Source organism: Squalius cephalus (genome assembly GCF_949319135.1).
Source record: "Squalius cephalus genome assembly, chromosome: 5".
Classification (NCBI taxonomy): domain Eukaryota; kingdom Metazoa; phylum Chordata; class Actinopteri; order Cypriniformes; family Leuciscidae; genus Squalius; species Squalius cephalus.
In genome coordinates, this window is record NC_137126.1 from 31,867,400 (window position 1) to 31,894,216 (window position 26,817).

Genomic DNA, 26,817 nt, shown 5'->3' on the forward strand with positions numbered 1-26,817 from the left:
GAAGTGGGACACTGCTTATTCTGGTTGCATCACCTGAATTTATGGACATCCCACTATGAAACATGCTCTACATGGGCTGTCGTAGTGTCCTATTTTTCTTTTCTTTTCTTTTTTTTAGTTTGTGACTGGCCTCATTCCCAAATGCTCAAGGCAGACTACATGGTGTGATCTAAATATACAATACATTGTGATTTTTTTTTTTTTTTTTTTTTTTTACAATTCAAAAGAAGCTATTGAAATCAGCATTGCGTTGTCTAAAAATGACTAACTTTTTGGCCAATACTTGAGGATTGTGTTTAATGCTATTACATGTTTCTCTCTGTCCAAAATGATATATCTTAAAATCCCTTTCGAATTTTCATCCTAAACATTTTGATTTAATATCTTGCATATATTAGTTTAAATATCTATCTATCTATCTATCTATCTATCTATCTATCTATCTATCTATCTATATATAGGCTACATAACAGGTTTTTGTTTTTACTTTTTAATTTGAAGCTGAAATTTGTGGTCAGTCCATAAAATAACACTCTTTTTGTCTAATATTACTAATGAATGACTACATTCATTAACTGTATCCATTTATTGTCCAAATAATGTAATTATTTGCATTATAACAACTGGCATGATGATTACAAGGTCAACCTCACTACAGGGAGTTGTGACCCATTTGCAACATAAATGCAGCATACAATGCAACACATTTAACTGTGATGTAGAATAATGTCCATAGCCCCTCTGTTATACAAAAAAAAAAAAGTTTTTAAAGAATAAATAGCGCAATATTATTTCAGAGAGCTGTCCAATCAATCGGATTCTTTCCTGTTGCTTTAAGTAGCATGTTAGTTTTAGAAAAGTGCCTACATCCAAAGAAGCCTAAATGTGCAGAGTATGGTGATGGATGTGAAGTCTCAAGGACATGATGACGTTTCTGGGGGGGAAAAACAGCCAGTCAGATATTCCTTTAAACTACTGCCTCGTAATGATTTTTAAAGTAAAGGTCCAGTTTTTAGCCACAAGTGCCACTGTATAGCTGCAGTATTTACAGTCAGTCAACTGTGATTATTCATACCACAAGTGCACAGTGACAGGTATAACAGTAAGCATTCAACGTCTTTAATAATAAAAAAACTTTTATTCCTGATAAATATATTTACATTTCATAATTGTGTCTCCATGAACTTACTCTGTCAATCACTCTGCCTTTCCTCTGAGCATACGAGCCCCAAAGCAGAAAGACCAGGCCATTGAGGTTCCTGCTGAGCCACAGGACCACAGCATCTGTGAAGCGCTCCCAGCCTTGACCCTCATGAGAGGTGGGTTGTTGAGCCCTCACTGTCAACACAGAATTAAGCAGCAGAACACCTGACAATGGAAAGAACATTTACATTCAACTTAATAAATCAGTTAGGCCTAGCTTTTTTTTTTTTTTTTTTTACAAATTATGCTATAACTTGTAACAGGCTCATTCACAAGTGTTCAGAAGTTTGAGGTCAGTAAGATTTTTAATGTTGTTGAAAGAAGGCTGTTATGCTCACACAGGCTGCATTTATAAAATCAAAAATACAATAAAAAATAAAATAATATATTTTAAAATGTAATGGCAAAACTTACTTTTTAAGAAGCCATTACTCCAGTCTTCAGTGTCATGTGATGCTTCAGAATTTATTCTAATATGCTGATTTGGTGCTCAAGAAATATTTCTTCTTATTATTGATGTTAAAAACAGTTGTAACATTTTGTAACATTCTAAATGTCATTACTGTCATTTTTGATAAATTTAAAGCTGCAGTCCATAACTTTTCCATTTTCAAACCGTGTTTTTGTCTTATCCAAAATCACTACGATACACCTATAATAAGTGTTTATTCTGACTATTTTAGACTAGTACGGGTCGTACCACTGCGAAGTAGTGCTTGTGTGACTCGTCATAGACATAAACAGATAGAAGTAGCTCCGGCTACAATGTTATTCCGCAAGACACATGCAGTTCTGTTTATTAACCACTAGAACACCAAAAGGTATGGACTGCAGCTTTAAAGCTCCAGTATGTGATTTTTTGACCACAAGAGGGCGCAGTTTCCAACAATAACAAAGGCGAAGCTTGATGACGCTATGAAGGAGGTGACGATGGGAGATGTCGTTTTTAATGCGTTTTCACCATCTAGCGATGTATCTAAATGGAATTAATAAATCATGATCACGGATGAGGTAATTTATTCGTTTTTGTATTACCTGTATGTCTGATCGTATTATTTTATGTCATCATAATTAATGAACTGCAAGGAACGTGAAATGTTATGCTATATTATCCCGTTACAACTTACAGCTATTTGTCAAATGCTGTGTTGGGTTAATGTTGTGCAGTTTTACGTTTTTATGGTTAATGCCGTGTTGTTTAACGTGTTCAAACCAATTTCTAAAAGTAAATTTGAACGAACATTTGCAAGTAATGACTAAATATATTTTTTAACAACACATATCCGATTGTATTTAATTGTACTGATATAATCTCGGTCACCACACGTGATAAAAAGCCTTACCGAAGTACAAAGAGCAATATAACTTTGTTTATAAGTGCTATTATTGACAGTTGCATGTCTTACCTGTCTATCAGTACACTCGCGAGAGCAGAGTCTCTGTCAAGTCCAAGATTGTCGCGCAGCTCTCTCCATCTCGAAAACGCCTGCCGATATTTATCCGGGACCGGGTTTTATTCCTCCGTTTGTCACACAGTCTGCGTGTATCCGAATATGGACGATTTCGTTTTGTTGGCACTTCAATACTCGCCAAAGAGTAATCGTGATCCATAACAGCAATAACCATACAGTCTATGGATAACGCTATAACCACCACTTCCGCATTTGACCATGTGATATTCCGGTGTGGTGGAATAGCCTATCACATGGTCCACACCGGAAAAAAAGGATAGTGCAGACATTGCGTCACTGAGAGGCAACATTTCTTTTCCGGGACGGACAGTTATTTAAAATAGGAATTTCTCTGAAATAAAAAATCTTTGGAGACTTTTGAAATATTGTAAGTAGGCTACACAACTGGAGGAAATATATCACACTCTGCAAGTTATTTTTGGAAATTTTATTACAAAATTCCTACATATTGGAGCTTTAATGCATCTCTGCTGAATAAAAGTATTAAGACTTTTTTTTTTAAATCTTCCTGACCTCAAACTTTTGAACGGTAGTGTATGTTGATCACCTACCCTGTTTAGCCCATTCTGTGAGGTCTCCATGACCTGGGTGCTGGAAACCAACAATATCTTCTGTCAGCTCCTTAAATATGTTTTCCAAACTGCAATAAGTGAAGCAAGTCAACAAATATGTAATTACAGAATTCTCATTAGAGATTTACAGTAAGAAGCTGTACACGCAGAACACGTTTTTCCATTCCACTGTGCTACTTTTCAATTGTTTTTTTTATGTGATGTGTTTGATATTTGCGCTCGTGTCTTGCCTCTTTTGCAGCGTCTCACTCATGACACACCATTCTAAAAATGCGGGGCTCAAGTTAACAGAAAATCTCTTTAAAAATGCGTCTCTAGACCTTGCTCTTTTTTTTAAGTTGCACTGTTTTGTGCGTCCTGCACTTTTAACCACAAAAACACGCTCTGTATGAATTGCCTAAGATGTAATTTACTAATTTTGGTGAGATGATTGAAAAATAGGTATTTTTACAGTTAACAGTTCACAGTTAAGTACAATGCTGTACCTAGGAGGAGGAGGTTTAGGCCTCAGCACACTGAAGCCCAAACCATGGGCTTGACCTGGATGGTGATAGGGGTCTTGCCCAAGAATGACCACTTTTACCTGTCAACACAAACACAACCTGTAGTATATTGAAATTTCACTATAAAGCACTTATCTTTTATACCTCTTCCTTTTCATATATTAAGGAACTTACATCTTCAATTGCGCACAAAGTTGTGCAATAAAACACCTGCTCAGGGCTGGGATAGACAGTAAAGCATTTCCTCTCCATTGTAACAAAAGACATTAGCTGGAAAAAATAACCAAAACAGGAACAAGTCTTTTTTACTTTCTCTTCTTACTGTTATTTTGATAATGTCTCACACTGCGTATCACTTACTTTTGTAAAATAAGGTTTTGTAAATTCAGTCCCAATTTGTCTTCGCCAGCTTTCACCAACAGGTCCAGGTACATTTCGGCTGGCCAGTCGTTCCAGTGCGGCGCGTCTGTTCTGCTCTATCTGATGCAGCTGCTCCTCACTCAGCTGCATGTTCTCACCACTAACTTGCTCTCTGCAGGATGCTGTATAGGAAATGCATAAAAGTTGAATACATTATTTTTTCACTAATTACCTGAAACAGTCATTTAAATACAGAGCTTGTTGGACTTTCTCAGAAACTTAGCCTACCTTTTGACATGCCCAAAGTAAGATAAGTGTATGCACTGTTGGCGGGGGTTTTTTTTCAGAGACCCCTTTTCAAATACTGCTGCATCACTGTTATGCTGCCATGTCATGCAAATTCAGGTTCGCTCTACCATTTGCAAAACTGAAAGCGAAACTTCAAACCTAAACCGTGTTTCCTAAACCATGACTGTAACTGTTAGCTGAACATAGACATGACAGGTCACATGATCTTGCACATGTTGTGTTTAAATATGACTAAATGTCAGACCTCTGTTTGAATTGTTCAAAACATGAACATTTTTAACCAAAAGTGAGATCTCTCTTGGTACAAATGTTGTTGTTTTTTTACTTTACCATTGACTCTAGTTCAACCTTTTTGATATAAAAGGTCTCCCATTGTACAAGACATATGCTCCATATGCTAAACTATTTCCAGTATTTCTACTGTAATTATGTCAAAGCTGCCTGTTTTTAATTGATATATTAAATGAACTAATGTGGGGTAATTAAATTAATATATTAGAAGTTATGTATTCTATGTTCTTCAATAAAAACAATAGTTATTTATAGAAAGTAATATATATATATTATATATATATATATTATAGAATATTGTGTGCATTCTGTCATGCCCACTGAAGTTTCATCAATAGGGCACGCATGCGCTGAACACCTCTGAAGTAACCTAACCCTGGAACAGAAGCTGCTCCAGAGCAGACCCTGAAAGTTACCTCCGTTTTTGAAAACGAAAGATTATCTGCTTGCATTCCCCGATATGTCACTTAACCTGCTTTCTGGAGTACCCTGGAGTAAAAAAACAACAACTTTTTTTTCTTTCTTTCTTTTTTGCAACAGGACTTGGAAGCAAAATGACTAAACATAAAAAATAAACTTTTACAGCCATGTTATCTTTGCAAGCACATATGTTATTTTGTTTAATCAGTCTTTTTACAATATACAATACAATAACAATATAGTTATTATTCACAATGATTAAAGATTATTCAACGAAAAGATTGAAAAATGATTGCACAACCACCAAATAGGTGGCGATATGCACTATTTAAATATCCATTAAACAAAAGAAGAAGAAAGTAGTAGTATGGTGGTGCCTTTTTTCTTAACGCCCGTTTCCATGGTGACTCGTCGATTCGTCGCTCTGTTGAGAACGTCTTTACATAGTTGACTATGACTTAACATAGTTGGCTAAACTTACTCCCGGACACATTTTTGGAACCAGCATACCTCGAGTAAGCAAGGTTTGGTTTAATCAACCAAGAGTTCAGGGTATGTTTGACAGTAAGGTAACTTTGCATTCTGAAATACTCCCCTGGTACTCTCTCATCTTGCACTGTCATCACTCCTCCTTTTAACCTTCTGGAGCTCCTCTGTGGGACTTGAGACTGGTGTGGCATGCAGGTGACGCTCATTAGCACTCGCGCCACTGGCCTCGCTCCGTTCCCACGGCTCTTACCGTTATATACAATCATTTTTGCACTAATATCAGAACCTTCATGTCATTTTTCAAAACTCTAGACCCAAAACTCACAACTGATGATCAAAACATTTTCCAAAACTCTTAACACGTTTTCCAATTGCTTTGATACAATGCACATAAACCTAAGATCAATTGTTCATTGAACTAAAATCACCTGTTCAAAATGACAAAACTTAACATCAAAGTATTACCATTTCAAAATGGAACTCACACATTACATCTGAGATGACTGTCTATTCGTTTCATTACAAAGATTTAAATTTCAGTTGATACAACTGCTCAAAATGATAAGTAACTGTTGCATTCCTCTTGATGCATAGTTTTTATGGAAACTGATGAACAATATTACATATTTAGATTGTGAAAGTTTCAGGATAACAAGATCAATTGACACCAGTTACCATAGAACATGACCCAGTTGGACTACATTATCTACAGCATGAATGTAATATTTCATCATCATTCTTTATCAGACAGGGTTTATATAGTCTCATGTACCACTTTTACAGACCACATTTTCAGATTTGACATTGCTGTATGCAAGATGGCCCTTGTAATTGCTTTTGTGGTTACTGCCAACTTATGAGTGGTGATTGATTTCACATTGTGGCACTCATAGTGAGATGAGCAGTATCACACTCAACATAGCGATAACATGGAGCCAGCAGTGGGAGGTGGAAGACAAGGAATATGTGGTGGTCAAATCTAGCCAAGGCAAGGAGGAGAGGTCAGAATTGATCGTCCAAGTACCTGGACAACGTGGAGCCAATATCACCATGTGTCTGGCTATATCTGAAGATTGTGTGGTAGACCTCGTATTGGGCCATATAATGCAGCTCTCCTTGTAGCCTTCCTGGATGAGCTAAATCAGGTCTGTAGAGTTGATGGTGTATGTAATAGTCTGGGATAATCTTCAGTTTCACCATGCTCAAATGGTGGAAGCATGGTTTTGGCCCATCCTGAATTTATCACCCAATATTTACCCCCATTCTCTCCTTTCCTTGCCCCAATTGAGGAATTTTTATCCACATGGAGGTGGAAGGTAAATGATAGGCGCCTTCACGAACAAGTCACTCTTCTCCAGTCCATGGATAACGCATGCAATGACTTCACTGTGTAAGGCCTGGATTCGCCATGCCATAACATTCTTTCCTAGATCTTTAGCTAATGACAACATTTATTGTGATGTGGATGAGAACCTGTGGCCAAATCCACAAGACAGGGTTGATGGAAACAGAAGTGTGTGACATTTTACTGTACTGTAGTTTTTCTTTTTCTTTTTTGTAGCTAAATTTGTCCTTTGATTAATTTGATTATTTCATCAATAAATTTCAGATTTTGTTTAATGATTCCGCTGTGTCTGTACTATTATCTCTAGTCCTATTACAGTATGTATGCATAGAACCATAATGAAACCTGCATTACATATTTTGTATAACAATATTTAATGATTGTACTAACTACAACACATTGAAAATATATGGGTATCTTGTGTGTGGGCGATCTAAAGTAATGTTCGATATTACATGATAAATTATTTATTTGAAGCAATTATTCTGCAAGTGCATGTCTTCTTTAAAAAAATATGAAGGCACAATGAAGAGTTTTGAACATCGGACAGCCTGTGTTACAAGTGATGACTGTTTTGAGTTTTGTGTCTAGAGTTTCTGAAATTGGTGCCAAAATTATTGTAAAAAAAACAACAACTGTAACCCACTCTGCTTGCCACATTTAGATTCAATGTAGCAGATTAGCTAAAAATAATAATAATAAAAATAATAACTTGTTATAATTAATTATGAAAATTTGGATCAGTTAATAGAATTAATATTACAATCAATAAACCTGTTTGTACCGTGAACACTCAATGTTAATTGTTTATTAATTCTATGAAATTTTCATTTCCAGGGTATGGGAAATGTCTTTCTTACAGTATAGTACTAATCAGAGCACCTAGTCAAAAACTGCATGATTAGGGACTCCAGTTTATGAGCATGAAACACAGACAACTTTACGTGTGACATGAACAAGACTTTATTAACTAGACTAAACACTTAAACTACTTTTAACATACACTTACATGCATACAGTTTACCAAGGGAAAGAGAGCTGAAGCAGAATACAGGAAAGCAAGAAGTTATAGCATTGTTTGAAATTCAGCAGATCAACAGCCTTGAGCAGACCATCAGTTTAGTTCTAACATGCCCTTCTTTAAAAGGGGTAAGGAAGGATACTTAATGTATCAAATAATGAGACTAAGTTTGATACTTGCTTGTCTCGCCCATTTGAATTAAACTGTCCTGATGCAATTTGTTGAGGCTCCAGTTGATCTTTGTTGATGTTGTCTTGATGAGAGAGAACCAGTGGGAGTCAGGATCTTTGGTGAATGGAAAGACAAGGCCGCAGCCTGGCACAAGCTTGGGGGTCTTTAGAAGACTTCTTGTTCATCTTCATCTTCACATCAGGATTTCTCAGAAAACGGAACTAACAGGCATGATCTTGTGATTTTTAAAGTGTGAAGATGTCACTCCCTCTGGAGCAGTGTGAGCCAATGAGAAGTTGTTCTCTTTGGAGGGAATTTTTTTACGATCCTTTGGCTACGTCTACATTAATCCGGATACATTTGAAAACGGCTTTTTCGTTTGAAAACGGTCTCCGTCCACAGTAGTGTATTCAGGCGTTTTCCGATGTTTCAGTGTGTCTCACCATTCACTGTTGTGTCTAGGTCGCACTCTGTCAACATAGGTTTGGTCTAAAACACAACTGCTCTTATGTATTGCCACAGGACAGCAAATGTGAGTAAATTTTCTGTCATCTTTGCTGGACTCTGTGATATGAAGAGTGTGCATAACATATTTTAGCAACAGTGTGAAAATGAATAGCACATAACAGGCACAATACCGGTATAAACATGAATATCTATTGGTACAAAATTTGTCATATGACAAAACTTACATAATTGTTTTTAAATACCTCCATTTTGACAGTCCACACTACAATGCGAAAAAAAGCGTTAGTTTTTATTAATAAAAACACCATCTCAGTGTGGATGGAAGGCCAAAACGGAGAGAAAAAGATGCGTTTTCAAAAGAAGATGTATAGTGTGGATAAGGCCTTTGCGTTCTAGCAGGGCATTTGAATATACAATTTGATTGGGTGTTTAAGAAAAGAACCTTTAATATTCTTAAAATACTAATGTGTCACAGAGTTAGCAAAATGAAATGTAAATTAACAAATGGGGAAAAAAGATTCTAGTTCATAGAGACCAAACATGCTACACATGTGATTTTGGTTAACCATACTATGCAAGTCTGAAACATTAACCCAAAAGAGTTTAAAAAAGATAATGAATGCATAGGCCAAACCCCATAAAAGGAAAATCATAAGATGGGAAAATTGGATACATGTTTATACATTTCTCAAGTGGTTATATCTAGAATATATAGGATTAAAAGGGTTTATTTTTCCTTCTCAAGAAGAATTAAGTGAGAGTCACAACTCTCTGCAAATTCCTTGAGGTCAAATCAGTTTTCATGTGTCCTGTAACCAGAGACCTGGTGCTGCCTGTGTGTTGGCTTCATTTAGAATGCTAGTTGCAGTTTTCGAGGGATGGGTCACAGACCTTTGTTGGGAGAGTGAGCTTGCTGGATTGGTCGTTAAATATAAAGAATCATTTGTGTGTGTCTGATTGGTCCAGACGCTACACAAGTTTGATTATTTTAATATAATATTTTAAATACCTTTTGTGTCATCCTGCAGCCATCCTGGGTATATTGTAATTAGAATGAAGTGTCTAGTTGATGAGAACCAATAGTTTACCCTTTTCGTAACATCCCTAATACTACTGTTTATCTAACAAACTTTTCTAATGGCATTGAATAAGATTTTCCTAAAGAATCCCACACATTCTCTTGACCTGGATTAGGGCTGGAGTGGCTTGTTGTTTAGGGATGACATGATGCCATGTGGGTTGTACTATAGAGGACTGTGTAACTACTTTGGGCCAAGCTCCCTCCCTAAATTTACCGTCTCTGATGTTATGTTGATGTAATGTGATCGCACACTGGTCTAACCTGTTCTATAGCTAAATGTGCTGTTATGGTTTAGGCTCCATTATAGCAGAGGGAAATGAATGGGTTGACAAGATCATCGCAAGTGCCTTACAAACGATGGAAAGACGCTGATATCAGGTAATATATGTGTGTTTTGTGTTAACTTAAAAATAGCTAAAAATAGTAAAAATTGAATTGAATTGAACTTAAAACCGTAGCCTGGAAATGTCAGACAAAGGATGCAGTCTTAAATTATGTTTAGTTTGTGAAATTAAAAGCCTAGAGCAGCTTCAATAATACTGATTTTAAATATTTAATCAGTTTCAGATTTACATTGGATTTTATAACCGTGCTAAGGCTAAAGTCTGTATTTTTGAAAACACATCCTTAGGGTTCATGAGGAGCAGTCTGAGAATAATGAGCCTAGCGATGAAGGAGCTTGCACTATTCCGAAGCAAGCAGATTTGGAGGATAGCAAAACCCGAAGCTCTGGAATGTCAGGTTGGCATCTCTATCCTACATTTGTAGATGAACTCACAATTTGAACAATTTCTCTTTATTCCAGGATTGCGTTGAATGGTTAAAGCCTAAAATGGTGATTAAGGCCTGACTTGTGTTTTTTTGTTGTTGTTTTTTTCATCAAAACTATTGCCGGTGTTACCGGCAAAGCAAATAGTCAAAACTAGGGGAAAAAAATTAATTTGTGTCACAAGCATTGCAGCATCAGGTTATCAGTTAGTTCAAGCTACTCTGTCAACAGAATTTAATTCCTCACAGGGTCACGCTTTTTACTGAATACACACTAGCTCAGAAGTAATACATACTATACATACATACTAGCATACTTGCTCACATCATTAAGTGAGTATTTATTTTTCACTAGAAACCTTCACTGTGGAGGAAGCAGTTGAGGCTATTGGTTTTGGAATGTTTCAGTGGAAGCTGTCTATGCTAACTGGGGTTGCGTGGGTAAGACATTTTAATTACAATTAATGTTTACTGAACAATTAGCTTTAATTTGTTCAATTCGCTCTGTTTACTTAACTCGTTTGCTGAAAACTGAACTATATTCCTATATTTCCATGTGAAGATGGCTGATGCTATGGAAATGATGCTCCTTAGTATTGTAGCTCCTCAACTGCGCTGTGAATGGAGGCTCTCGAGCTGGAAAGTGGCATTCATAACAGCGGTCAGTATATTTACTGTTGTACACTAACATGGTTAAACACCTCCTGGGGTTAAATTTGGCTATAGCTTCATGAAAAGTGATAGAATATCGTGTAAAGGAGAATATGTTCATTATTTTGTACGTACCTTGTCAGGTAGTGTTCATTGGAATGATGCTCAGCTCCTCACTTTGGGGAAACATTGCAGACAAGTATGGCCGAAAAGTGGTATGTTTGGTTTAAATCAGTAAATGAATAATGTCAATGCAGGCATTCTTTATATAACTATAAACATAAAGCAGTCATTATTGCCTCACTGATAACCTCACTGTCTCCATCTTTTAGTGTTTAATACTGTGCATGGTGTGGACATTGTACTATGGGCTTCTCAGTGCTTTTGCACCTGTTTACGGCTGGATCTTAGTCTTGCGAGGCCTCGTGGGATTTGGCCTGGGAGGAGCCCCTCAGTCGTGAGTTTTTACATCAGTGAACAAACAATGAAGTGTGACTTACGGTTTCAGTGCACATTCAGTCATAAGTCACATTCATAAGTGAGCAACACTCAGATGCAACATTTTATTTATAGGTCTTTTTATTTATGTTCTAGAGATTAAGCTGAACATATATGCTACGTTTTGAAACTGTGACTACTAGTGCTACATGATTGTACTCTCATTAGTGCCAATATGATTTGAGCATTGCTTTCACATCACCTGTTAAAAATGTAATTATCTAAACTTCCATATTTCCCTAAGGGTAGGGTGACCATACGTCCTCTTTTTCCAGGACATGTCCGGCCGGGATTTCGAGATCGCCCAAAATATCCAGGATTCGGCTTTTGCTTTCGTCGCCATTCATTTTGTTTACATGGACACCTTTTGATTCAATAGGACTGAATTAATTCCGATTGGTGAATCTGAATGTAGTGTTTACATGAACGCTAAACAAGTGATCGGTTGATGTGCGTTTTAGCATTGCTAAGAAAATTCCTGTGTTTTCGTCTCGATCGGGATCCGAGTGAAGCAGAATGCATGACCTGCAAAGCTGGCACGTACGTGTCAGTGTCAAATAATGTAATAATGTAAACATAATGAATGGTGACTGTAGAAAGCAAAAGCCGAATCCCCGGGCATTTTGGGCGATCTCGAAATCCTGGCCAGACATGTCCTGGTTAAACAGGACGTATGGTCACCCTACCTAAGGGACCATTAAACCTGTGAAGTGTTGCTTTTGCTCACTACTATGAAGAACCTGACCAGTCTTGTTGATCTAGAATAATCAGCTGTGTTGTTTTTCTGTATATTTATAAAATAAAAATTCAAAGGTTTTTTGTTTATTTGATCAAAAATACAGTAAATAGGAGTCATATTATGAAATATTATTACAATTTATTCCTGTGATGGCAAAGCTTAATTTTCAGCAGCCATTTCTTCAATCTTCAATGTCACATGATCTTTTAGAAAACGTTGTAATATGCTGATTTGTTGCTCAAGAAACATTTCATTATTATCAATGTTGAAAACAGTTGTGCTGTTTTAAATTAAAAGTAATTAAATTAAAAGTCATTTTTTTCAGAATTCTTTGATGAATAGAAAGTTAAAAATCATTTACATAATTGTTATAGAAAACATTGTTTAAACCCTTTCCACTGAAGATATGTAAAGCTTATTTGGAGTTTACATAATTGTTTTTAAAATAGAGTATGCAGAAAAAGGGACGTTTCTTTTTTGCCGAGTTTATATATAATTTGACATTTTTAATAATACTTCATGCCCTAATTTAAATTTAATTTTATAATTGTATTATTTAAAAAAAAAAAATCATTCCTTTCCTTACAGTGTGACATTATATACTGAATTCCTCCCAGTGAAAACCAGAGGGATATCCATAATCCTGTTAGGGGTAATTAGGACCAGTTTATTCATTTTGTAGGTTATTATTAAATATACCTTAACATTTTTTCTCTCATAATGAGAATTACCAAAGTATGTTCTTATAATGATCTTGATCATTAAAAACATGAATTAATCCGCTGTCCTGATAGGTGTTCTGGGCCGTGGGTGCTGTGTTTGAAGTGTTACTGGCGATGATGATCATGCCCACAATAGGCTGGAAATGGCTGCTAGCTTTCTCCACTTTTCCTCTTGTTATCTTTGCTGCCTCCTGCTGTGTATGTATGGCTGTAACAATGTTTTAAACTGTTACTAGACACAAGGCTCATGTACAGGTGCCTAGATACTGTATTAATTCTACACTTTGAATGCTGATTGTGTGCATTTGTCATGTAGTGGTTACCAGAGAGTGCTAGATTTGATGTACTGAGAGGCAGAGAAGACAAGGCCCTGAAAACTCTGAAACGAATAGCAGCGTCCAATGGGAGCTCTATGCCTACAGGAAGACTTATATCCAACACACAGGTATATGGAGCTGCCAGTCCTGCATCTTTCCTCTACATTGTGGAATGTCTCATTTTGGATTTTTATGTTTATATTGTAAATTACAGTAGCAAAAAGAATTGTGTTTATGTGTTCTAGACTGATCGTGGGAGGATTAGAGATCTTTTTATTCCAGAATACCGCAAGACGACACTTCTGATCTGGTTTATCTGGTATGCGTATTGTTAAAAAATGTTAAATCCTTCCACATACAGTAAAACTTAAAACGTATCTTTGTTTTGTTTAATACAGGTTATGTAGTGCTTTTTCATATTATGGTCTTGTGCTGCTAACCACTGAGCTGTTCCAAGCAGGATCTACGTGTAGTGGTGGTGAGTGCTTTTTAAGTACTAATTGTGAACAAACTAAACACAGTTTGTGTTTAACTTAGGCTAGGACCATAAATCTAATCTACACTAATGTTCTGGGGTCGGTATTTTTTTTATGTTTTAAAAAAAAAAGTCTCATATGCTCACCAAGGATGCATTTATTTAATCAAAACACAGTGATGATTTCTTTCTTATATGATTTTTTTTTTTCTTCTATTTCAACATTTAATATAAGATGCCAAAGAGGAATTTTCAGCAGCCATTACTCCTGTCTTCAGGGTCACATGATCCTTCAGAAATCAAACTAATATGCTGATATAGTGCTCAAGAAACATTTCCTATTATTATCAATGTTGAAAACAGTTGTGCTGCTTAATATATTTGTGGAAACCATGATGCATTTTTTCAAGATTCTTGAATAGAAAGTTCATAAAAGTCTTTACTGTCACTTTTGACTACTGACCCCAAACTTTTAAACGGTAGTGTAAATTGTCTGTAATATCTTTTTGCTACAACTAGCATGTGAAAACGGTTTTGATTTGATTTGTAATGACTCAATTGATGTCATTTCTTTAACAATTTCATTTCACTTTAAACACTTGGGGGGCACATTTAATTATCCGTGTATATTGTGAATGTCAGTAAAACTGTGTCTAATTCCAGTCACTGACAACTCAAGTATGGAACCTCAGTGCAATTTGGAGTGCAAATATCTGACTTTTCATGATTATGAGGACCTTCTGTGGACCACCTTCGCAGAATTTCCAGGTGACGTGGCACCATATGTCATTCTCCCCTCTCAAGTGTTGTTTTTAAGTTAATCAACCTAAATGCAAACATTGTTATACAAGCTACATGCAACTAATAGACAACTGTGTGATTTATGTCTTGATGTCGAAATAGGTATTCTGATCTCCGTGTGGATGATTGATCGAATAGGTCGGAAAAAAAGCATGGCACTCTTTTTTTTAGCATTCTCTCTGTGTATCTTGCCACTGTACACCTGCACACAAAGGTACATTCATCAAATCATCAAAAAAAGTTGTACAGACACTGAGAAGTATTCCAAATAAACTTTGTATTTAAAAAAAATAAAAATAAAAACAGTCTAAATATTTTTCAAGACACTGTTTTTTCTTTTCTTTTTCCAGGACACTTCTCACAGTCTTTATTTTCATTGCTCGAGCCTGTATAACAGCAGGCTGGCAGGTTGCGTATGTTTATACACCTGAGGTAAAGCTTAATTGCAAAGCGGCTTATTGTGCTTAGTCAATCCCAGTAGAATTTTCATTTAAAATGCCGTTTTCTTTTTTCTTGTTTTGGCCTCCTCAGGTTTTTCCCACCGCAACCAGGGCTATTGGTATTGGTACAAGCAGTGGGATGGCTCGTGTTGGAGCTCTCGTCACACCATTTATTGCTCAGGTAGAGCATTCCTAAAAATTCCTAGGAGAATAAAAGTGTATTGAACATGTATTGATGCATGTTTGTGTCTGTCCCCCCTCAGGTACTTCTGAAAACATCAGTTTACCTGACTCTGTCTGTGTATTTAATATGTTGCTTGCTGGGCACAGTGGCATCCTGGGCTTTGCCTATGGAAACAACTGGGCGGAGCTTACAGGAATCAACTCAAAACACCATGGAACAAAAACACATGGAAAGGCCGCATGGTTCTGAGACAGCCGAGACTTCCAGCAACACGTCTCCTTAACAGCACGTGGAAAGCTGAAACTGTTTGATGTCAGGAAGAGTAGTAAAGAAAAACATGTATAATCAGGCCATGCTGGTAAATACTGAATGATGTATAAGTGCAAAATTCATCAGAAATTTTGCTAACCTGTGTTTCTGGTCTTTTTTCTTTTGAAATGGTACATAAACCTGTTTATGATGCCAAGTACTTGTGTAACTAAAAAATCCAATGAAATGGTTTGTGTCGAATCCAATGAAGTGTCGATTTCTGTCCTTTGATATTTTTCCAATAGACTATACACACCTACTGCCTAATACTTTTAGCATAAAGGTGGATTGTATCAATATTGGTTTGTCCTGTCAGTAACATTTCCGCAATATTTAATTTTCTCAGTTTCCATGCAATAGACTTCAATTGTGACAGCCATGAACCATGATTTGCTACTTGCTGTAAGACTGAAGGGGGAGGGATATTCTTGTTCTAAAGAGAATTTGATTGGACAAAATGTTGTGTAGTGCAGGATGAGTCATCAGCATTTTTGTTGATTGTTTTTAGGATTAGAAAACTAGAATGAGTAGCTATAAGCCCACATTAATTGAAAAGATTTTTAAATGTGTATAGCTAAATATCTGCTAAATTAAACATCATGACAACATTTCAGCTAACAGACATGGACTAAAAGACAAAACTCAATTTATTTATTTTTATATCATTATGAACAGATGTTGAATGTGGATTACAAACACACACAGCTTCATTTTTGGTTGCTGAACCATACACATTTCTCTTCGTCATAGGGAGGAAGCAAAAATCTAGCGACCAAGCATTACGTTAGTTTTGAGATAGTCTACATCATGAGGGTTCTGGTAGTATGTGGATGATTGGGTGTTGAGTCTGCATAGGATGCACTGTTGTCAGGGAGAAGTGCAAGTCACCTTCACGCGGTTGGCCCAGAAGCCCATATCTAACACAGACGATCATAGAACTACACCAACCACGGACGGCGGTCCCGAAACAAGGTCCATTATGTCTTGTCACTAAATCAACGGTCCAGCCGCGAAGATAGAGCACAGACCGTTGTTTATTGGCATCGTTGGCGTGAATGAGAATTTGCAGAATCGTCGAGGTGGATGACAAAGCCGATGATGGGTTTATCGCTCCGCTAAATAGATTTAATGCGCCTCTGAATGCATTAACCCCGTCACTGGCGGGCGCACAATCAGAACAGGATATCTCGGCGTGTCCTCTTCGGACCGGAGCGCCTGTGAGGTTTCGCTGAACGCTTTGCAGCTCAGCCATGGCTCTAGTGACTCTGCAGCGCTCCCCTACACCCAGCGCCGCATCCTCAGCCAGCACCAACGCGGGGGAGGTGAGTGGAGGCTGACCGGTGGAGGAAATACCGGGGATGCATGTGTAAATAGCGCTTAAACAGCTAATGTTCGCCGGGCCTTTTGCTCTGGGATCAGTTTTCCTTTCTAACGATGTGTAAATGTGATACTAAATGAAGTCACCGGGTTCAACCTGCTGTGTAGGTGATGCGCGCATGAGTGAAGTTTTGACATTAGCGTGGAGGTGTTTTCAGTCAGTGTATCAGAGCGCGGGCGCGTGATGATGGGGATTAACTTGACTTGCCCAAACAAAATAAAGCATGCCAAATACTGATTTTTGTTTACATATTGTTGAAATGGTTAAAAAAAACTGTGTAGTTGGTTACAATATCTGGTAATAATTTTCCTTCAGTGGCCGTCGACATGGTGCATTTAATGTCAATGTTTATTTTACCGTTACATAACGTAATCTAATTTGTGTTGCGGATTAAAGTGGTAATAAACTCGCCTTGTTTATCGTAATAGGTCAATTCAGCCATACCACATATGCTTTAGAACACTTTCTTAATATTTGATATACTTCCTACCAATTGAGCGTTTGCCTCGTTTGTGAACAAATCGTTCATTGAGTCGAATCCTTTCCCATTTGAACGATTCATTCACGAATCAGACTGAACAATTACGAAACGGACTGAATCGGTCTGTTTCGAGTCAACGGATCATTGAACTGAGATCTTTATACGGGCATGTGCGATTAATGAACTAAGTAATCTAATAGTTGGCTACATTTGGACTTTTTATAGCGAAAAATTGTGTTACTTTAGTAGAAATCTTAGAAATAAAACATACTAGAATGTTAACGACTTTGTGTGGGTTTTATTATCAGCACAGATATGGAGTGGGCTTTAATAGATAATAATTTCTTTAAATGCATAGATAAAAAAACATTTTCAGCCAAGAAATGTAAATATATATTTTAGTAGTTTAATGTGAATGCAAAATATATTCGGTTCTAAATTACTGTGATGGCTAAATAATGGTTCCTACCTGCCTGAACTAGCGCATAAAAACGTAATAATTAACGCAATTACGCCATGACTTAATAGATAGCCGAATCGTTTTTTGAATTGGATATTTGAAACGAACTGTTCGAAAGAACCGAGTCTTCCTCTGACTACTCCCAGTACACTCACTGCAATGATGTCATTGAATAGATACTCTGCCTGGTGACCAATCATGGGACCCATAATATTGTCATGTCTCCCCCCAGATTTTGCTATGCAGCTTCTTAGAGACAGCCCACTAATGAACTAGCTTACTATAGCAAAAGCCTTCAGTAATGCCCATCATCCATTAGGCTTTCAGTTTTTATTGTGTCTATCACAAGTGTTTGTGTTTTACTTGAGCGTAAAACGTTTCCGCAAACTATTTAAAGTCTTCAGTTCAGGGCTTGCATTTCTGGATCCATCCTATCAGACAGGCTTTTAATAGCTTTTTATGTGCTTTTTTTAATAGCATGATGTGAGACATTCAGAATTGGTTGATAATAAATGCAAAGTAATTTCATGTGGTATATTTTCGATCAGGGCCCTTTGTAATTTCTCTTCTGCTGTTTTATTTGTCAGGATTTAGGCAGTGATGATGATCGAAAAGCAAACCTAAGGTCAGTGCTATTTTTATTTATCTTATTTAGATCAATCCTTTTTTAACTATGATAATTAATCTTAATTTTGGAGTGTGTTCATAATTGTATGTGTGGCCTATTTCAGCCTGAGTGAAAGTTTCTTCATGGTAAAAGGGGCAGCTCTGTTTTTACAGCAAGGGAGCAGTGCACAAGGGCCCAGAACACCCACCCATCATAAAAATGCAGGTAAACCACAATAAGGTCGTAAGTAACAGAACAATGTCTTGAACATTTGGGGTTGACCACATTTTTGGTGTCTTATTTAAAGGAACTTATTTTTCAATTCAAAACGGTGATATTTGGCACAAATTTTTTGCCTCTGGAAGTTACTGTCGGTCATTTAACATTTCTATTGTAAAACGTTTGTTAAATATTAAATGCTTAGCTACTTACATCTTACCTCACACCTTTTGACAACTGAAGCGTCGTGGTGAAGTTCATGTTCGGTTTCTGTGAACAGTAAAAGCTGCCTTCTTAGATTGGCTGTCTCAATCTTGTTAGAAATCGACGAGTGCTGTTAGACCGCTGAGGCAGACCAGCCTTAAAGTGTAACTTTTAAAACTTTTTGTCATTGACATTAATGGAGTGCATGGGCAATTTGGCCAATTTGGGGGGACTTGCCCCCCTCAATGTCTATGATGGTTACAGCCCTGAACCACAACTGTAAAGGTGGATGTGTGACACATTTCCATTCACAACTTCTTTTAAATTGTGGTGTTATTGTTGATGAAAATAGTGGTTTATTTCCCATAAGATTATTACTTATCTGAGTTTTTTCTTTTAATTGATCGTTTTGTTGTTGTTGTTGTTGTTGTTGTTGTTTAAGGTGATCTACCACAACACCTACAAGTAATGATAAACACCCTCCGTTCTGAGGATAGAATTAAATTAGTAAGTGGCATACACTATATCTAGTACAATGTAGGAATGGCTTCTGCTCTTATCGTGTATACACCAATGTACACTGTCTCCATCAACAGGTTGTAAGGTTAGAAAGTGGATGGACAGACCATGTGCGCTACATGGTGGTTGTCTACACAAATGGGCGTCAAGACACTGAAGAAAACATACTGCTTGGGATGGATTTCACAGATAAGGACAGGTAAGAACCGGGTTGTGCTAACTAACAGCCTTTATGCATTCACTGCATTATTATTCATAACCACACCGATTGGTTGACTCAAATGTTTGTTTGTTTGTTTGTTGCAGTAAAAGTTGCTCTATTGGGATGACTCTTCCGCTTTGGAGTGATACCAAGATTCACTTGGATGGAGATGGGTAAATATCCTAGTTCACTAAAGGTTAAAATGCATGTTATTGATTTTATTGTGAATGAATCATCCATGCATGTCTAATTTTTTGTAACCTTTTTTTTTTTAGCTTGTCATTTTTAATCAAAATGTATCTATGGTGACAAATGCCGGACTCCAATAATTTTGTCCTCTTAAAACCCCATCACTACAAGCTCGCATTCAGATATGCCTCCATCCATTCAACAGCTGATGGATGGATCCAAGCCTTTCTTTTTCAATAATCCGCCTTAAACCATCCCGCCTTTCTTTTTCAATAATCCGTTTCACTCAATGTATGTCACAATTAGAAAGGAAAGATCCGTCACTACTTCAGTTTCATTGTGACTTCAAAACTCCTGTGTCGAAATGTATCTGTCTGATATCAGTAAGTTGCAGGAGTATGGAAGAAACCTTTTTAGCTTCTTTTTTTAGTTTCAATTTTTTTTTTTTTTTTTTTTTTTTTTTTATTGCTCACACATACCATGCACATTGAAATAAACTGAATTTGCCATCAGTCAGCCTGTTTATGTTTGGTCAAATTAAAATCATCCTGTATGTTATATGTACAGAGAATGACCTCTACAGGTTCAGTATGAAATAACATGTTTATGGTCTCAGTGCATGTGATATTTAGAGTTGTATAAGTGGTGGGAAAAATAACAAGCTTTTGCTTCATCCCGCTCCTTTTCGGACATTTTGCAATTATTGTTTATAACACTATAGATATTGTTTCTCCATTGGGTATGTTGCAACACACTTATTGTATTATATATATATATATATATATATATATATATATGTATATGTATATATATATATATATATATATTTTTTTTTTTTTTTTTTTTTCGAAATAAAGAAAGAAAGACCTGGGGCTATTGGCAGAGGCACTATGCAAAGAGAATTTTCCACTGGTTTGTGGTGTTTTCCACTGACCAACCTGGGAAAGCAAAATCATCCTGCTGCCTGCTTATGCATTTCTATATAATCACAAATGATGCCATAGCTCATAATTTACACGCCTGAACTCCTCTCTTCTCTTCTTCCAGAGGTTTCAGTGTAAGCACAGCAGGAAGACTGCATGTTTTTAAGCCAGTGTCAGTCCAGGCCATGTGGTACGTTGGCTTGGTTTTTATTTGTTGTTTTATGCTGGAAAGAGATTTCAAAGTTAAATATACAAACTATTACATATCCTCTTATAGTGTGTTTATAACATGTTTTTTTACTCTTGAATTGATTATATTTGACTTATTGTATATTGCAGGTCTGCCCTCCAGATGTTGCACAAAGCATGTGAGGTGTCCCGTAGATACAACTATTTCCCTGGAGGGATGGCCCTTACATGGGTTGGCTATTATGAGAGCTGCATCTCTTCAGAGCAAAGCTGTATCAATGAGTGGAATGCCATGACAGATCTAGAGACCACCCGACCTGACTCCCCAGTCATGTTTTCTGATCAGTGAGTAATATGTCATTGGATAAAATAAAAATTCTATGATAAATCTTCAAAGCTACATAAATGCAACAACTCTGATATGGGACTAAAATCTTTATTAATTTGCATATATTAACATTGCTTGTCATATCATTAACAGGCCAACAGAGAGAGAGAGAACAGAATGTATGATCAAAGCCAAACTCCGAAACATAATGATGTTTCAGGACCTGGAAAATATTACTTCTAAGGAGGTATATGTAATGAGGCTTTTATGCCATGCTTTACATAAGTGCATCAGCCATGGAAGGAGCATTAAATTGAATCCTTTCACTTCTGTAGATCCGAAATGAGCTGGAACAACATATGAGTTGCAACCTGAGGGAGTATAAAGAGTTTATTGACAATGAGATGCTGCTTATCCTCGGCCAGATGGACAAGGCTACGCTCATATTTGACCATCTGTACCTGGTAAAGCTTCCTCCAAGATTTCTCTGCCATGCTTGATTCTTGTTTGCTTTGTTTGTTTGTTGCCATGCTTGATTCTTGTTTTTTTTTTGCTTACCTAAAAAGCAGAGCGCATACTGCTAGCTTACTGATAGGACAGCCTGCATTCACTGATGCATTGCACTACTCTCTCAAACAATTCTGGAAAAAAACAAACATTACAGATATAGATTGGTGCAGAAGGGCCCACATGCAGCATGCAAACAAACATACACTGGAGCTTGCAGATAAAATTATCTGTCAAAAACAAAAAGAATGGTTCATTTTTTTTTTTTTTTTTACAACTAATTTAGAAATTTCTTCATTTAAATGCCATGTGTTTACACTGAAATCAAAATTTGTAGAACACATGCTCAAAACTTGATCGGTCTTCGTCGCATCTACTGAAAACAAGAACCCCTCAAGTTTACAACAAAATGATGGTTATCGACAGGAGCTTTAAGACTCTAGAAGCTAATAAAGCTATTGTTGTTGTGCATGTCATTAATTTCAGGGCTCAGAATGGAATGCATCCAACTTGGAGGAGCTTCAAGACTCTGGGTTAGTGCTGATATATATCGACCTACTGTGTGTCTATTTAAGATTACAGTATGTGTGTATTTAACACAAATCTGCAGTATACAGTCTAATGTCAGTTTATTTTTATGCAGGGTGGGGTATATCCTCAATGTCACAAGAGAGATTGACAACTTTTTCCCAGGTACCTTCTGTTATTGTAACATCCGTGTTTATGATAATGAGACTACAGATCTGCTGGCGCACTGGAACGAAACCTACAACTTCATAGTTAGAGCCAAGTGAGTTACTTTTCATGGTTGAAAACATATTGGAAAGTGTGTTATTGTTCCTGTCATGTGCTGTTTCACTCAATAAAGGACCCTTTTTTGACTTGGATGCCTGTATGTCTTTCATATAGGAAAAACAACTCTAAATGCCTAGTACATTGCAAGATGGGAGTGAGTCGCTCAGCATCAACTGTCATTGCTTATGCTATGAAGGAGTATGGATGGTCACTTGAAAAGGCGCACAGTTTTGTTAAACAGAAGAGGAATATAGCACAACCCAATCCAGCTTTTATGAAACAACTGGCTGAGTACGAGGGGATTTTAGATGCCAGGTAGGAAAAGCCAAGATAATGAGAAACGATAATGTTCTTTTTAACATCATAAGTTCCTTTTTTGCATTTACATTTATATTTATTCATTTAGCATACACATTTTATTCAGAGCATCTTACTTTTTAATATGTATGTTTGTTGATTATTGAATAATGTGAAAAAGACCAGCTTTAGAACAGCATGAATTTCCATGCTGGTCCAAGATGGTTTGGTGCTGGTGAAGCCAGTCAACCAGCTTGGTATTTCTGGTCAAAGCTGATTGAACAACAAAGACTTGTTTGTTAAGTAGCCTGGTGGGGACACAAACATCCTACACAGTTAATGGTGACCACATAGTCTTTCAAACATGAAATAAAAGTACCAAAACCTTTAGCTTTTTTTGTTTTGTGAGATTTCTTTGGTTGTGTTTTCTCTTTTCACACTATCAAGAGGTGACTGCTACCTTTGTTTTCTGTCATTGTAGCAAGCAGAGACACAACAAACTCTGGCAACCAGATGGTGATGAGTATTCGCTGGAGGGCCTTCAGGCTTCAGCTGCCAGTGATGACCAGACTCCTCAAATTTCGTCGCTACACCCTGATCAGGTGGAGATGGCTTGGGGCCACGGAGGAGCGAGTGCTTCCTCCTGCTGCGGAGAAGAGCCGACAGACCATCTCAATTATAACTACTATTTCCGGCGACTCTCAGACACTGCTCTGGACAGTGAACCCTCCACGCCAGTTCGAGGTCCTCCGCTTTTAGGCATGGAACGAGTCTTTATTGAGATTGAGGACGTGGAGAGGGATGCGTTGTTGGACGATGAGGGTTTCCCAATGGCTCACTTGGCCCTTCCTGGAGAGGGGACAGCAGCCCAGACCTGCGGCCGACTGGAGCCCTTGGAGGATATGCGCATGCGGCTGGAGTTCAGCACGGTGGAGGAGGAGGATGAGGAGGAAGCACAAAAGGAGGAGGCAGAGATGGCTGCCTTAGCTCGTGGTGAGGAGACGCAGAGGGAAGACGGGAGCCTGGCTAACTCGAACCGCTTTAACAACGAGAACGCCAACAACAGCAACAGGCTGGCCGGGAAACGCAGCTGCCCTTCTGGCTTTGACGTGAGTATGACGTCTTAGCTGTAGCGGCAGCTCTCCTGGCTTGTATGCAAGCTTATAGCTCAAAGAGCTCTTTTCTGTGAATCCATCCTAAACGCTTTACTTTCTCTAAAGCATCCCGTACTCTTACACCTTTAAAAAACCTAACCATGCATTCTCCCTGCCTGTGTGTATTCATCGGTTTAGGACAGTGCTAGCATTGGAAACCCCTACAAAGTGAAGCCCTCATATCAGTCGTGCCGAGACTGCCTGCGCCTGCCCAGCGGCCGCCGCTGCGAACGTCGCACCCATCGCCTTAACCTGCCACGTCATGCTGGCCTTCCCAGTCTCTCCATCAAGGCCCCCGGAGGACACAAATTCAGTCCCGCCTCCGCCAAAAAGGTGCCTCCTCCTGCCCCTCGGCATCACATGAGCAGCGGGCACTGCCAGTGCATTCGTTGCCCCAGTCGGTCCAACTCGGACACTTACCTCAAGCAACCAAGGTGCGAAGACCTTCCTCAGGATTTGCATTTTTCCTTGGAGACTGAGGACAAAATGGAGGGGGAGGACGAGGGGAGCTTCAGCAGTTCTATGACCGAGCTCACTCTCCTGAGGCTCAGTCTGGGTGGTGAGAGGCCTATGGCGGAGCTCAGTCAGGGGGCCCACCTGGAGACACAGCTGGTGCACCATAGACTGGAGCAACTGTCCGGTCCTCAGTCAGAACAGATGGACTTGAGTGTAGAGGACACTGCCACGGAGGACATGGAAGTGGATGAGGGGAGCGTTCACAACTTGCCCCCTGGCTCCAGTGAATTCCAGCAAACACTTGCACCGGGCTCATCCCTGACGCGCAGCTCCAGCAGCGACAGTCTTCAGAGAATTCGGAGAGGCCAGCCGGGCTTGGTACGCCAGAGAGCCCAAGAGATTGAGACCCGTGTGCGGCTCGCCGGACTGACCGTGTCCTCCCAACTTAAAAGGTCTAATTCGCTGGCCAAGCTAGGTGACTTAGCCATTTCCACAGAGGACCTGACGCTTTCTGCCACAGTCTCAATTGACTATGAGGAGCAAGAGCCTTCACTTTGCTGGGAAACCTCTTGCTCTCCCAAGCTCTCTTTAACTCCGACTCTGTTGCAGAGTTTGAAAAGCTGACTCAAAGATGTCAGAACTGCTTTCTCAGTGAATGGGACTGCTCCAGTCCCACAGCCATCGAAAGCAACCATGGAGGCTGAAGCTGCAAGACACCTCATGAGAACAATCAGGCCAGGCTTGGACGTCCTTCCAGCAGCCCTTTACATAACTGCACTGCGTTCTTCATGTGTCTGTCTGCTTTAACTAAGATATATATTAAAGCATGCTCTGGCTTGGACCTTCATTAACGGCTTTGTTGATATCGCATTTCTTTGTCTTGCTAAAGGAAGCCCAACCTGTTACAGTTTTACTGTACGTGTGGCCCATCTAAAGGTGGCATAATCAAGACCTGGTTAAATTAGCAATGATTTTACTCAAATATTTGTTTGATATCCATCGTTTCAAATTGTTTTCATTTTTTTAAGCCCATTTTAATGTCCTCTGGCGGGTATTATTACCAACAACAATATTGATGAAATTTTGCCTCCCAGTTTGTTCACCAGCAAATTGATGTGCTATTGCAGATAAACCAATCGTGTATTTGAGATGATTCGATGACAAAAAAGGCAGTTTATCTGATTTAGATAATTGTCACAAACCATAAAAGTGCACATACATGTAAAAATTAGGCTGCGTGTTATTTACTAACGATAATAGACATTTTCAGATGTAGATACTGATGCATGACCATGATAACATTTTAGTATGGCTTTATTAAAACATGATCAAAATTTTAGCCCAAAGTAATGAACATTTTAAACTTTGTTGTTCACTTGAAGTTTTGCCTTTAAAAGCTCCACAAACCTTTGTGAAAAAAATTGAATCATAATGTCACACCACAAAAGTAATTTCAGACTAAAGTTAAGTCTGAAATTTGTGATTGTCACTGTGTCATTCCAACCTGATAGTTACTTGAGTCCTTAAATGTTGCCATTTGCAAAAAATGACATCAACAAAGCCACATAATTATTGTCTATTTCCAGAGAAGAATGCAACCTGAATGTCGTTGGCTATTTGTCTTACAATTCTCTAATTTGCTTCTCAGCTGGTGTTTATCAGATCAACTACATCTGAAATATGCTACTAGGGCATAGCTCCTGTTATGTAATTTAGCTTAAGCTGTTTATTGTACAAATTGTAGCCTGTGATGTGCAAAAAAGCTTTAGCAGCAACACATTAGTACAATACAGTCTTCAAGTTGATCAGAGGATGTTCAAATGTGTCACTATCGTCCTTTAAAAGGTCCTTTTAAAGTGTCTCCTATACGAAATGACATCATGGCATCTGATAATAATAACAGTAATGTACGTTAAGTATTAACAGGTACGAGCAGTGCGTTATCTTATGATATTGTGGCCATAGGGACTTTACTACCATGATGGGGTCTGATATGTGTAAAAGAACACAAAGTTTGATAAGTGCTCTGGGATAACTAGTAAGTTTGCAAGTATTGGTTAAACTTGACCTTAAATATTTTTGCATATATATATATATATATATATATATATATATATAATAATTTATGTTATTGATCTTTGTTGTCTATTAAGTTTTTTTTATTTATGTTTTTACTTTTTTTGTGGGAAAATTTTTAAATATGCAAAGTGGCCTGTGCAATAAGTGTAAGCAAGAATTTGAAGAGAATCCGTTTTATTTAGCAACTAGTTTTCATTTAGAAGAACGAAAATCAGATGCGA

General features: G+C 37.9%; 3 protein-coding genes across 3 annotated transcripts; 2 read left to right on the top strand and 1 right to left on the bottom strand.

The window, feature by feature from the left end:
* Positions 1 to 116: 116 nt before the first annotated feature.
* On the bottom strand, positions 117 to 4,507 carry ungb (uracil DNA glycosylase b). The gene is made up of 7 exons (XM_079872881.1): positions 4,399 to 4,507; positions 4,111 to 4,292; positions 3,925 to 4,020; positions 3,733 to 3,830; positions 3,227 to 3,315; positions 1,190 to 1,368; positions 117 to 934 (listed from the first exon to the last, which is right to left on the bottom strand). Exons 1-7 carry the CDS (start codon positions 4,406 to 4,408, stop codon positions 794 to 796), a joined length of 795 nt encoding a protein of 264 aa, XP_079729007.1. The 5' UTR covers positions 4,409 to 4,507; the 3' UTR covers positions 117 to 793.
* Positions 4,508 to 9,958: 5,451 nt separating this feature from the next.
* svopb (SV2 related protein b) lies at positions 9,959 to 15,905 on the top strand. Its single transcript, XM_079872645.1, has 16 exons — positions 9,959 to 10,083; positions 10,337 to 10,446; positions 10,829 to 10,914; positions 11,036 to 11,134; positions 11,268 to 11,339; positions 11,457 to 11,581; positions 12,950 to 13,013; positions 13,156 to 13,281; positions 13,400 to 13,528; positions 13,646 to 13,719; positions 13,799 to 13,878; positions 14,539 to 14,643; positions 14,779 to 14,890; positions 15,027 to 15,108; positions 15,208 to 15,297; positions 15,380 to 15,905. Exons 1-16 carry the CDS (start codon positions 10,022 to 10,024, stop codon positions 15,581 to 15,583), a joined length of 1,620 nt encoding a protein of 539 aa, XP_079728771.1. The 5' UTR covers positions 9,959 to 10,021; the 3' UTR covers positions 15,584 to 15,905.
* Positions 15,906 to 16,747: 842 nt separating this feature from the next.
* On the top strand, positions 16,748 to 25,228 carry ssh1b (slingshot protein phosphatase 1b). The gene is made up of 15 exons (XM_079870696.1): positions 16,748 to 16,931; positions 18,516 to 18,553; positions 18,660 to 18,760; positions 19,401 to 19,465; positions 19,555 to 19,676; positions 19,784 to 19,852; positions 20,916 to 20,981; positions 21,131 to 21,325; positions 21,462 to 21,555; positions 21,644 to 21,772; positions 22,302 to 22,348; positions 22,459 to 22,605; positions 22,725 to 22,925; positions 23,389 to 24,016; positions 24,200 to 25,228. The coding sequence occupies exons 1-15, from the start codon at positions 16,860 to 16,862 to the stop codon at positions 25,139 to 25,141; spliced, it is 2,916 nt and encodes a 971-aa protein (XP_079726822.1). The 5' UTR covers positions 16,748 to 16,859; the 3' UTR covers positions 25,142 to 25,228.
* The last annotated feature ends 1,589 nt before the right edge of the window (positions 25,229 to 26,817 follow it).